This window comes from Polistes canadensis, unplaced genomic scaffold (genome assembly GCF_001313835.1).
Source record: "Polistes canadensis isolate GaletaPanama2010 unplaced genomic scaffold, ASM131383v1 scaffold_1, whole genome shotgun sequence".
Lineage (NCBI taxonomy): Eukaryota > Metazoa > Arthropoda > Insecta > Hymenoptera > Vespidae > Polistes > Polistes canadensis.
In genome coordinates, this window is record NW_014569548.1 from 1,876,909 (window position 1) to 1,890,788 (window position 13,880).

At 36.5% G+C, this 13,880-nt stretch overlaps 1 protein-coding gene across 1 annotated transcript in view; it reads left to right on the top strand.

Annotated features, from left to right (window-relative positions):
* The window catches only part of LOC106793622, a 96,097-nt gene extending 84,987 nt beyond the window's left edge, over positions 1-11,110 (top strand). Inside the window, exons 11-20 of the mRNA XM_014760718.1 lie at positions 60-335; positions 3,218-3,332; positions 4,676-4,950; positions 5,027-5,169; positions 5,368-5,530; positions 6,563-8,096; positions 8,171-8,274; positions 8,422-8,802; positions 8,908-8,991; positions 10,631-11,110. Of these exons, the coding sequence (XP_014616204.1) occupies positions 60-335; positions 3,218-3,332; positions 4,676-4,950; positions 5,027-5,169; positions 5,368-5,530; positions 6,563-8,096; positions 8,171-8,274; positions 8,422-8,802; positions 8,908-8,991; positions 10,631-10,717 (3,162 nt within the window). The 3' untranslated portion in view covers positions 10,718-11,110. The remainder of the gene's footprint in view (positions 1-59; positions 336-3,217; positions 3,333-4,675; positions 4,951-5,026; positions 5,170-5,367; positions 5,531-6,562; positions 8,097-8,170; positions 8,275-8,421; positions 8,803-8,907; positions 8,992-10,630) is intronic.
* The last annotated feature ends 2,770 nt before the right edge of the window (positions 11,111-13,880 follow it).

Consider the following 13,880-nt stretch of genomic DNA (forward strand, 5'->3'; position numbering starts at 1 on the left):
AGGTTCAGCAACAGCAACATCAGCAGCAGCAACAACAACAACAGCAGCAGCAGCAGCAGCAACAACAACAGCAGCAGCAGCAACAACAGCAGCAGCAACAACAAGCTCAACAGCAACAGCAACAACAACAGGTTAATTCGCCTGGAAACGGAAACGGAAACGTCGGAAAGGGTAGTCTCTCGCCGGGAAACTCATCTTCTCCTGGAGCAGTCGTTACGTCAAACAAATCTCAGGCCGAACTGAAACCAGTGGAGTGTAATTTATGCCATAGAAAATTTAAAAACATACCTGCGCTCAATGGTCATATGAGGCTACATGGCGGTTACTTCAAAAAGGTAACTGCCCTTCTTTCGAAAAAGGCTTCGATTTTAATTTACGAGTAGTGACGTGCCGAACAATCTTTTTTCGAGATTTCAGCGAAGCTTCCCTCGTACTTTTAATCGTTCTCCCGTCGTTTTATTTCTTTCTCTTTCTCCCTCATTAATCTTATTAAAGTTAAAAAAGTGACCTGAATTCTGCTTCTACAATTGCCGAAATAGAAAGATCAGCGATTTCTGAACGCTTTTTCTTTTCCTACTTTTCTTCGATCGAAAGCCCGTTTATGATGCTCTTTCTCATTCTCTCTTTTACTCCTCATCCTCCTTCTTCTGTTTCTTTTTCTCTTTCTACTCCCTTTCCTTCACTGATTAAAAATGTCTTAACGAACGGCAACATCGTTCAATGAAAAGTGCTGAAAGATTTGCAGAAAAAAAGTTTCTCCCTTTTTAATCGTGAAAACGTGGAAGAGGGATCGGAGGGGCTAGAGGTTTTTCTCTGCAACATGGAGTGAGATGAAAGAAGCTAAATACTAGCGCGAGAATGTCTTTTTCCACTTCGATAAACTCTCCGAGAGAGGAAAGAAAGAAGAAAAAGAGAGAACAAGTCCGATTGGAGAAGTAATACGAATACAGCCAAAAAGATTTCCAACGATCAATTAATTTCCTCAGTTCCTCGCAGGCGTTGACTATTTAATATGCTTTTTTTCTAAGAAATAAAAACTAGTTAGATGTCAACAAAAATCGTCGGTAAAAGATTATTTTAGAATCTATAAAAATCCAATTTTACTTTAACCTTAAGAAATATTCAAATAAATTAAGATTTCAAATCAAAGATATATAAAAAATTCTTAATAATCCGTAGCGATTTCAAACAGTACGAACAAACGAGCGTATAATAAAAAGTGATACGATTTCAATGATGTAGAGAACGAAACGGCCAAGTAAGAATCAGACAACTCAAAGGGAGCAAATAAATGAACGGGCAAGTAAAGAGAGAGGGAGAGAGAGAAAGAAATAGATATCGCGGAGTAGATAGAAAGATAAGATGATGGTGAAGTCCAAATGAACGCATTTACAAGCTCTTTCGTCTGTCCTGGACTTCGAAGTAATCCTCATCGAATTGAAAAGTGGAAATAATCAAGAAAAAAGAATAAAAATGGGTGAACGGGTTTTCCATTTCATGGAAGTAGGAGAAATGAACGAAAAAAGAACACGAAAGAAAGAGAAACGAGACGTAAGAGTCGTGCTTATGAACTTCATTATGAGCTTCCTTCGAGCTTCCTTCGAGCTTCCTTCGAGCTTCCTTCGAGCTTTCTTCGAGCTTTCTTCGAGATTTCTTTGAGCTTTCTTCATTATGCAGATTGAATCTGACTGGTTACGGTTTGGGTTTGAAACAGCAGTGGGTGCTCTCTTGCTCGAACCAATCGAATTTTCACCGCTGTACTGACGGACCCTCCTCGTAACCCCTGTTAGAGTCTTACCATAACAATGGCATCCCTGTTCCAAACCGGTTATACTCGACAAGTATAGCGAGCCCTCGAACGATTTCCTTTTTTATGGTATTGATCAAGTTTTTCATCCACGGGAAAGAAGGAGGTCAAGAATTATTGAAAACTTTTCATAGCTCTGTCTACGGATATGTCAGAATTAATACTGATTATTTTGTCTAGTTTATAATGTACCTAACATATAATACTTGTTTACTTATCGTATTGATCTAATATGTTTTCCTTACCCCCTCTTTTTCAAATGGTCTTTCAATTTGTATCTTATCGAAATAAGATCGATTATTTAATGTTTTTCTTAATTCTACCATTTCGATCAAATTTATATAGATACAAGTTTAAGCCGTTTAAAAGGAAGATAAAGAAGCGGTCATATTGTTAGTCATCCCAAGCTAATATCGAGATGTGTAATAATACTCATGATTTTTAATAAATGGACGCATCATAATCTATTTCGCGTAATAATTAGTAACGATCAATATTCATGGTGTGCACGTTGCGCACTCATGTTAAAGACAAAGTACAATTTCGCGAGAAACGATATATATATATACATACAATACATATATATATATATATATATACAACATATGTCGACAAAGGCACGCGTAGGATTAATCCAATAAAAGTTCGAGATTAGAATGCTGATAATTTGTACATTTGCGTTAACAAACTATCTTCCATCTATTCACGAGTTTTATCTGTTTTTAAGTGCAAAATTTATCCAAAAATTAATTTTAAAACATTTCTTAAAACTCGCGGTAAGTTATTATTGAAATGAACATGTCTAAAATGACCGATAACAGGATGCACGATTCTTGTCAGACTCTTAGATCACAGTAGGACTTCGAGAGAGACTCAACAAGGTGCCACCTCTTGATCTAGCATCCCGTAGGTTGGTGTATTACATACGCCAGAGATTCCATCATGAGATAATCGAATGGGCGCCTCAATTAGCTTCGCTCGGTGATTAGCTGTCCCTCCCTCTCTTGAACAGCTCTCCCTAGCTCAAATATCCAATCTCTATCCCGAGCCCCGTCAATTTAATCGCGATACAAGCCTCTAATTCATGATCACTCGTCATAAGTCACCATAATGGTTGGACCATCCAAAGTTCTGGATAGGAGTGAAAATCTTGGATAAGCCGTTGTAAAGTTCTCGCGATTGATCAAGAATCAAAGAATACTGATTTCTACGATTTTCTTTGATATCCTTCTCCTGTTTTCTTTAACCACGATCATAAAAATTCGTAAGATTATTATTTAAATGTCATCTCGACGAAGTATCGTCGAACGCTTACGTTTTTTATTTGTCCGCATTATTTCGAACTAATATCATATTCCAATCGCTCAATTTCATATTTTAATACCTCGATCTCTTATCTTTATTTCTCAGGATGCTGAGAATAAGAAAAGCGAAAAAAAAGAAGTCGTCGGACCGCCTTTACAAACAGTTTCGAATAGCGTCAGAGCACTAATCGAAGAGAAGATCATTCAAAAGAGAACAACCGGTAAGTACGAATTTTGATTTATTTATTAACAGTCTAATATATGTAGTAATTCAGCAAAGAACAATTTTGCAAATAAAAGGCAGAAATAGAAAGCTACAATTGCGATTTTGATATTATAAATGAATACGTATCTTACGCGTTTATTAGTTTGGTCGACGCTAATCCCTCTTTTCTTCTCTCTCGTATATCGCGTATATTTGGCAGCGATATTTCCCTAGTATGCGCGCGCGCGTGCCCGTCATTGGGTGAGCCATTGGGTGGACCATTGGGTGGTCCATTGGGTGGACCATTGGGTGGACCATGAAGTGCCAAAGAAACGTGATTTACTAAGCAAGCACGCCAGAATATTTCTCGCATTGTCCACGTCGAGACGATAAATCAAGCGACGGTGAAGAACAGTGAAAGGGGTAGCAAAACGAACGGGGTAAAGAGGAAAGAAGGGGCTAACCGAGCGTGCTTTTGTAACGGAGCGAACATCGTTAGCGATTTATGCACGATCTCGCCCAGCTCACTTTGCCAAAAAGTGCGATAGCGAGCTGCACTAGATTTGCAAATAAAACATTTTTCTAAATAAAGCATGCCTTTATTTTCCGACCAAATTATTTAGAAAATTACTTTATTGCGACGTCATTATGTTCGTAATTTAAACATCTCTGTTATATTTATATGTACTGTCGATGAGGAAGCCCATATGATTTTAAAGAAAGTTTTAACAATATGACAGAAAATCAATTACTTGCATTACTCAATCTTTCAACTTGGAATCGACTGAGACTGAATGTCTTTAATGTTAAAAGGGATAATACTCGTCTACTTTCAAAATCCACACCTAATTTTTCTTATACAACATAAATCAAACAAAATAACGTTTATTTTTAATATCGCAAAAATATTCTGACATAATTTATCGTTTGTGTGTGTGTGTATGTGTTTACAAAAGAGAACAATCTGTTCACGAGCAAATAGAAGTAACTATTAGGTCTTTTTATTTCATCCATTGTTAAACGGAAGATTACCCTAGAAAATAATGCACGAAAGAAGACATTTTACTTTCGGTATAAACAGTATATACATGCATCTATTGATATTTATTTTCGTAAATATATATATTTCATTGCACGTATATTCGTGCTTTTTCCAAATTCTTATTGTTTCTTCATCTGCTATTTTACAAGTTCTCGAGAATACGTTGTTCAAAATATATTTTATTTCTTAATAATTCAAGAACGTTATTTTGTACTGAACAACAAATAAGAGAGTTTGTGTAAGCTACAGGACATAAAATAGACAAATATCTTTTCAACGATTAGATGTAACGATAAAATGTAAAAATTTGATTCTAGCTGCAGACGCGAACATCAATCAGCAGCCTCGGGTGAATAATAACAACGTATTTACGAGTCAAGTCGATAGCGGCTCTCAAATCAATGGGAAAACTGGCTTTGCTATACCAGCACCTCCACCTTTGGCAACAAGCGAGAAAGTACGTAGGTTTTCTGATGGAGAACATTTTCGGCAACCGAACGTCACTGTATGTGGGCACACGACTGTGCAAAAACAACTTCAGGAAGCGCAAACGCAAGCACAAGCGCAAGCACTGGCCGATATGATACTGAAGGTTAACTTTGTTTAACGAAATCCTTAAATTCATTAACGTTTAATTCATTTTACCTGACCTTATTTTTTCTTTACAGAATACTACAAAGATGGCTGTAAAAAGAACCACATCTGATCCTGGTCAAAGATTGCATCTTACGTATCAATCGTCGGTACAATCTACAACGAGTAGTCAACAGCAGCAGCAGCAGCAGCAACAACAACAACAACAACAACAGCAGCAGCAACAACAAGCTCAACAACAACAACAACAACAACAACAACAACAACAGCAACAACAACAACAGCAACAGCAGCAACAACAGCAACAACAACAACAACAGCAGCAGCAACAACAGCAGCAACAGCCACAGCAGCAACAGCAGCAACAATTACAACAAAAACAACAACAATCAAAACAACAACAGCAACCAAACAGTCAATCTCAGACAACATCCGCCGTCACGGAATCCTTCACAATGGCAGGATACTCTGAAGATGGTGGTTACTTCAGCCCAAGTTTACAAGACGAAGTATTTCAGCAAGTTACAACTGTACCAGATAGCGTTCTTCCTCATGCTACTCAATTGGACTCTATTCAAGTAAGTACTTGACGCTTTCTGTAAATTATTATGTTTTTATTTTTATTTCTTGTTTTTTTCACTATTATTTCAATGTTGTCCACTATATTATTGCTTTAATTATGAGAACGCGTGGAAAAAAAGATTAACGAGATTGAACGTCAACGCTCAACTTCTCGCTCGTTGTACTTTTCGATTTGTATTGAGTTGGCAACTAAGTAATTGCTGATTTCACTTATAGACGTCTCTCACTCCCATTTTTATGATATCCATAAATGTTATGATCTTTTTCTTCTTCTTCTTTCTGCCAACCCAATAGTTTCATTGTAGGAAGATGAAGGAGAACTTTAGCGCAGACTTGGACAAGATTACAAAGAAAAATAAACAGAAGTATATTTGGTCGTTCAGACAACGCGTTAAGATAAGATATTCCTTGCTCTTTGACGTTTATGAATAGCCTTACTCTGTCATTCTAAAAATTCTTCGCTGAAAATACTTTAGTTTCAATTACGTGACGATTGTAGATCAGTATCGCATGGGCGAATCGTAGACTAACATAAGGCAAAATGTAATAAGGGAAATTATCTAAGTAGCTGGTACTAAGTACGTTTTGCAACGTTTGAGAAGCGACCGTCTAACCTTACCTTCCATACCCTTTACATTTCTCCTTTTGCCTACCATCTGTTCCTGTCACCAAGCAGCCTCGTTAACCTTTAACTTTACGGACACCAGGGATTCTATGCTGATGCTATGCTCTTTCCTCTTCTTTTTTGTCTTCTCTTTTTACGAACGACTACGAAGCTTTAATCGAGATTCAAGGTAGACAGACACGTATCCATATAATTTATGCTCTACATAAATAAACGTTAATCTTTCTACTTGTAAAATAAAAACCTCTTTTTATCCTTTTTCGTACTTAACTACACAACAACCCAAATCAATAATATGTTTTATCAAAGATTTGTAAACTATAAAAAAATGTGTAATTTGAGAGGTAGTTACGTTAAGAAATGTTAAAAAAATGACTCGACTAAAGGATGAAATTACGTTCAGTTTCAGACTGCGAACTTGTTGCAAGAACAATCTAGCGAGCAATTACAAGACATAACGCTTGAAGACAGATATTCGTCGCAACACACGGTCAATCCAGATCTCCAGGCTTTAGTAAACTCACCGCTCCCAGATTCTTTGGCAGAATTTAGTACCTACGGTGCCCAATATACGGAAAGTCCACACACATTGCCAACGCAATCGCCACTACCATCTCCGCTTACGAGACATGACAGCCCTAGTTTTACATATCCAACACCACCGGCCAGTCAGGAAGGACTCCTCACTGGGAGTCTTCCTTTGTTGAGCCCTCAAGAAGATCCCGAATCGGTCCGTCAAGTTTCATCGCCTTTATCTGCGGCTTTTTACACGACGACGATGTCTTCGGCGGCGGCAGTGGAAGAGGCTTTGAGCGAAGTTTTGCCTGGCGAATCGGAAGCAGATGCAGGTCTTTACGGTTCTCCATCGCCAAATCCACATTCACCTCTCCCAAGTCCACTCTCGGCAACGCCAGCACCTTCTCCTCTTTCATCTTTGCCACCGTCCTCGGTGTCTTCTCCCGGACCCGTTACCTTTACTAACACCAGTTTTCCTGTGTCACCTCATCACGCTCTCCAAAGTCAAATGATGCCAAACTCGGAAGATCCGCTCTTATCGTCAACACCGAAGGATTTCACAACCGCTGGTCGCCGTAGATTCGAATTCCAATCGTACAAACTCGTCACCAGTCAAAATCTCGTCGACTTTGGCTTAGGCAACGGTAGCCTCGCTAGCATAGTCGTCGACAATAACGGCGAGTTAAAACTCATTCAAACGGCAGGTTTGCCGAAGACAAACGTTCTCGTGCAAGCGGGTTCCCTTAGTCCAGCGCTTGCATTCAAGAAGGAAATTCGACTAGCTACACCAAAAGTCGAGCCTGTTACCGTAAATCTCGGCCTAAACGTACAAACGCAAAATCAGTTTAATGCAGGACAATTCAATCAGCAGCAAGTCGTTAATCCGGCCAAGTTTCTCGTTCAAACTAATCACGTCGGAAAGAACAATAGTTTAAGACAGAATAAGGGGATGATAGGCGGCAATCTTTCGATACCGATAGAGCAGATAAAGGAAGAATTGTTGGACGAGGATGTATTTCTTAGCCCTAGCAGCGTTTCCGTTGACAGCCCAATGCGACAATGCAGGAAAAGACAACGAATGGATGGCCAATATACCAACAGCTCGTATTCCTATCCATCAAAATTGAGGAAACTCTGCGATCGGCATTGGGACAGTAGTTACACTCCACCGCCTATATTAGATCCTACTCGTCTTGGTTCGGGACTTTATGCGAGACTGCATCAATACGAAAAAGATTCGGATTTTAGTTCAGATGATTCTCAAGGAAACGAAGGTCCACCACCTAGAATCAACATAGGCACCAGATATCAACCCACTATTCCACCATTAGGTTCCGACGTAGACAGAGGGAAAGGAGGACCCGAAGAGGACCATCTTCTTTGGGATCCAGGCATAAATGATTTAGTCACTAACAACGAGTGTGAGTTACTATTTTATAAGACTTGGTCATAATTTCAATTCTTTCTTAACTCTTCATTCTGTTTTCTATTTCAGTGGATATGTATTTACATTTTGCCTGTTGTGCCGGCATACCAGGAGGTGGAAGAAATACGGAATATGCGCTTCATTTGTTACACATGTGTAAAGGAAATATTCATGTAAGTGTCTACTCTCTAACAATCAAATAATCGTATAAGTTTCTTCTCCCACTGTTTACAAGTTTTTTCCTTCTTATTTCGAGAAAAATTCCATCTGTGTTCCAATGCGTGATATTAATATAATGTTTAATAATCTATGTTTAATAGGAAGCTATGCTAAAATTGATGAGACCAACGCCCACGTTACCTTCTGAACATCCGTTGCTCAGTCACGAATGCCATGAATCCGATCGTTGGACAGCACACGAGATGGATACGTTCTATCAAGGATTACTTAAATATAATAAGGATTTCTTATTAATTTCACGAGACTTAGGAACTAAGTCGGTTAAGCAATGCGTGCAATTCTATTATCTCTGGAAAAGACTTTGCTCCGATGATTATAAGCGGCTACGCGTTCACCACGGAAAGCCAAAAATCAAAATTGAAAATAAGGATTGTAATGATATGAGAGAGCTTCGCGACGCCATTTCATCCGTTACAGAAATGGACTTCAACGAAGAAAAATCAATCCTTCATCGTACTCTAGTAAGCTTATCCTAAACACTAATTATTCTCCGTTGCGTTTCTGATCGAACGTTTATAATTTTACTTTTCGAATTACCACCTAATTCCTTTTGCTGTGATGTTCAGTTACAGACAAACGAGAGAGAAAATTCAGCGACTTTCACTACCAGCGAAGGAGAATTAAGATTATTCGCCTATGACTGCCCTGATGTAAGTTTTCCTCTTCAAGTTATACATATATTTATATTTTTATATTTATATTTATATTAATATTTTATATTTATATTTATATTTTTTGCTAATCTTATCGCTACCCATTAGCGAAATATTTTATTAAAGGGAAAAAATTACTGTTGGAATTATTTCAATTATACAACTATTTATATATAACTACGACTTAATCGTACAACTACGACGATTAAATCGTGATTATAAAATAAAGTTTTCGTGTTAATAGAAAAAACAGAAAAGTATAATATACTGAGCACGAAAGTCACATTTAGAAATGTTTCAAAAAAGGCAACTCGATATAAAAGGCTCACAATTCTAAATGCTTGCTTGTTTAATTGTGCTCAGCATGCTATATCTACCAAAGACGATCGATTCGTTTTTTATCCAGAGTGTGCGTTTGCCGTTGAAAACATTACACGCGTACTGCGTGTATTTGCGCGTGTACGTTTTTATAAATGTCGCATGTGATTTGTTGTTGATCTGTCCATTTCTTCACGCTTTCTTTTTAAACGTTTCAAAAGAGATGTACCGTGCGTGTTCTGCGCTGACTTTTGTGTTTCTCATCTGTCGTCGTCGTCGTCGTTGCCGTCGTCGTTGTCGTTTGTTTGTGTTGTTTATTTTGGCTTTGTGTTTTCTTTGTGTTGTCAGAGCTTTAGCGGAAGTGTAACAGTAACGATGGCCGAGACCACCCAAACCGCCCAAACCGCCCAAACCGGCAAAACCGGCAAAACCGGCCAAGCTACAGTCAACACCAACTCACAAACTCACACTAGTTCTGAGCAACAACTACCCGTGCCTACCCCACTTCACTACCCCTGCAAGATTTGCGGGAAGTAAGTCTCCAATTTCTAATCTAAATTATCCATTTCCAATAATTGAAGGAAAAAGTTTTTTAACTATACTGCGAGCGGCAAGTATCGATTTTACGCATATGCAACACAATACTCAAAAACTTTTAAAAAGCAAAACGAAGGAAAAGCTTCCTTGATCATTTCAGAAAGTAACTACCAACAAAACTCCCTATTTTAATGTAATTTTTTTCGCACACAATTGAAAAGCAAAATCAAGCGAAGAGGAATGTTACCACCTTGTTCCTATTTGTACACACAAGTCATACATACCCCTTTCGTGCTGTTACGATGAAAAAAAGAAGGAAAATAACGAACGAATAATACATCAAAAAGCATATTTCTGCTGCATTAAACAATCCTTTGTATTAGCAAACTCATGCTACGTTAATGTTGTTCGATTAACGATTGGCATTTAGTATTATTACCTTTGATCTTTATTTTAAAGCGCACATTGATCTGCAAACTTCATTTTCTTTGCATTATATCACATTTATTTGCTCTTTCACTACTTTCAAATATTTACACTATGCTACTTTTAAAAAAAAATTGCGCAACTTATCTATCAAATACGACGAACATGTTATCTTACACATATTTCTGTGCTGCAAGTACTTTAAAAAGCATGACATATGTTATATTACGGATAATTGAACGGACACTCAATGTTTTTTCTTTTGTATAAAATAATAAATTGATTTATTTTTGTTCCATTAACCAATGATAGAAAGTAATCTTAAGCTCAATGGATACGACTTTTTTTCTTACAGAGTTTTCAACAAAGTGAAAAGCAGAAGCGCACACATGAAGTCACACAGGTCAATACCATCCCCCGATTCTACGGGTCAGGAGTCTAAACGTCCGATGCAACAATCGAAGCTGCAACAATTGCAGCAACCGAATCAACAAGTAAGGCAGCAGCAGCAGCAACAGCAAGAGCAACAAAAGCAGCAACAATCAAACGGTGTATCCTCGCAAACTCAAGAATACTTGCAACAACAGCAGATATCTTTGATGAACAACGACACCGATGTTCAAAGTGCAGCGCATATATGGCATAACCCAACAAGACTTAGGCCACCATAGGGGGAGACCATCATAATTCAACTTAAGTTACCTTAACGAAGGCTGTTTCTAACGGTAGGAATTTTGATTACGATCGCGCGATAACATAAGCAGGTTCTTGTTTATCCGTACGCGATAATACGATTATCTCTTCCTACCTCAGTGAAGTGGTGAAAAAAGAAAAATGAAAAACGTCGTCCGCTCCAAGAAGATATAATCGCGTCCGAAGAAATGTAATACACACACACACTCACACTACTTCCAAAACTATTTACTTCCGAATAAAAATACTTCTCATCTGCTGCGATCACGAAAGTTGCCGATTGGAAGCCGAAGAATACAAAGAATCGAGGACTCCTACTTTGCAAGAAGTAAGCGTTTTTAGTTGGACTGTATATCGGATAGGTATCAGACATATGCCTCATATATAGGTATCAGTAGACGAACGATGAATGACTTTCTTTTTGTCAAACGATCCGACAAACATCGTACACTTTAGCTTGCTGCGTTGGCTAAGCAGATGATAAGGATAGGACAGCTCTTCTCAAGACATGCAATCAAAAACTTCAAGCCTTTGTTTTTGATAAAGAGATAGGATATTCGATATTTATACGTTGTTTTCTTCTTAACGGTGAAAGTTAAGGTGCACGCTTATCGTCGGTGATGAGATAACGCTAAAGAATTTCACCTCGATCGATGAATATGGCCTAAGAAATAAAAAAAATAAACAAATAGAAAAGTGAACAAGCAAACGTATTATAAAGTACTCGGTCAATAGGCAAGTGATGAAATATCGATTGCAAACGAGAAGCGTGAATAAAATAGCAAATAAAAAACTAACTTTGCAGTCACGACCGGAATATTTGATATACGTATATACGAGGATCGCGGTTTCAAAGACTAATGTGTACCTATTTATTATGCACGTGAAATGTTCCCAAATTGTGCCACAAGAAATTGCTCTTATTTATTGCCACTTTATCATTCTTTTGAGTGACCTCCTAGTAACGTTTATAGTTTATCATTTTTCAATTTTCTTCCATTCTTCTCGAGGGTCAAATTACGAACACATAAATTTTAATTTTATATTAAAACATGCACAATTATTAGGATATTCAAAAAATTAATTTGAAACAAATGACATTTAATTATTATGAATTATTATTATTATTATGAATTTTTCATTAGCCAATTTATTCGTTAGCCACTTTAAAATTCTTCTTTGGCACATTTTTTATGATTACAAGGATTAAAAATAAATGGTTCGAAAATTGATCCTACTATGGAAGAAACGATTGCTTGTATGTTCTCTAACTTGTTGTATTTAATTATTTTATTATTAATATATATGAAAAGATATCGATATAAGTAGTATTTATCGTACGCACATAAGATCGTTGAGAGACTCCCTAATTTCCTTATCTTTGTTATACAAAGCATACGATATTAAATCGTATAAATTTTAATATATAAATATATAAATATGTATAAACGATCGATGTAATTAAAAATAATTTATAGTCATGACGAAATAGTTCTTTAAGAAGAACATTGTTCAAGTTTCACTCGGAGATGTCACTCGGTCTCCGAAACTGAGTGTAATATAACGAGTACACAAGCGTCAATGCATAAATATTATACATATTTACATTCAGTCCTGGCAGAGGATGTAGAAGTTTTATTAAAAATATAACTAAAATATTGATTATTAAATTGCTATCTGTACATAATATGTGTATATGTCTGTACATATATACATCAGTGTCTGTATGTACAAGTAAATAAAATTTATGCATATTAAGTAGAATAGGTTTTAGGTTGTTTTAGGAAGATTCTCTAGAGATTTTATGAGCTAAGTACACTATATACACTTTACTTGATTTTCTACTTTACTAGGGATTACGTGGCGAGACTCTTGCAAAAACAATGACGGGCCGCACGATTTTAAAATTAATCAGGAATGATGCTTTCTTTCTTTTTTAGATGGACACGACGTAACGATGTTCCTATATGTAAGGTGCCTTAATACAAAACTATTTTATTTTTCTCTTACATTATAGCTTTTTATCCGTGCACGTGATATTCCTCTTATTTTTTTAAATATAAGACATGCTTCCCTTTATTTCTCACACGATGCATTGCGTTGCGTTGCGTTGCGTTGTGTTGCATTGAATTTTATTTACTGAAACACGATATATTTACTTACGTTCTTTTCATATCACTCAGATTCTAATCTTTATTTTTTTTCTATTTATATATGTATGATATATATAGGAACATCCTTTCTAAGAATTGCATATAATATACGTTTGAGAAAGACAAAATGCATTGCGAATCAAAGCAATACCGGAAGGCGTTCTAAGGTTCTATAAGTGTTAAAATATATATATATATCAAGTTTCATTTAGTGAAACTCTAAATTGTTATTCAAGAGAGTTGCCACCGAGATCGTAGACGCTATTATTCTACCTTTAAAATATTGTTACTGTTAACACTATTCTTCTTATCAACTTTTACCATTAAATAAATCACCATATACATTTCAACCTTTCTAAACTTTTCTTAAAGTAATTGCAAAGTGACTGAGGACGCTTTTAAAAAATCTGCCAAGTCTCAATAACTTTTAACAAAGGCTATTAATCTTCTACTTGCTTCCGTAAGGTATATAGAATTTATGGTTATTTGGTGAAGTTTCGGCGCCAAAAGGGAAGAAAATATTTCTCTTCGGGCATTAAATGTTTTGAATGTGATGAAGCAAACTTTTCAATAATTACTGTCAGCGTATAATTTTGATTTCCAATTATCTCTTTTCGATTTATGAAGACGATACACAAATTAGACATTAAACGTTTCGGCTATGATATCTCTCTATTATTTATATAATATATATTTATTTATTTATTTATTTAACTATTTATTACTTCATAATTTATATTTATATATTTAACTGCCTAC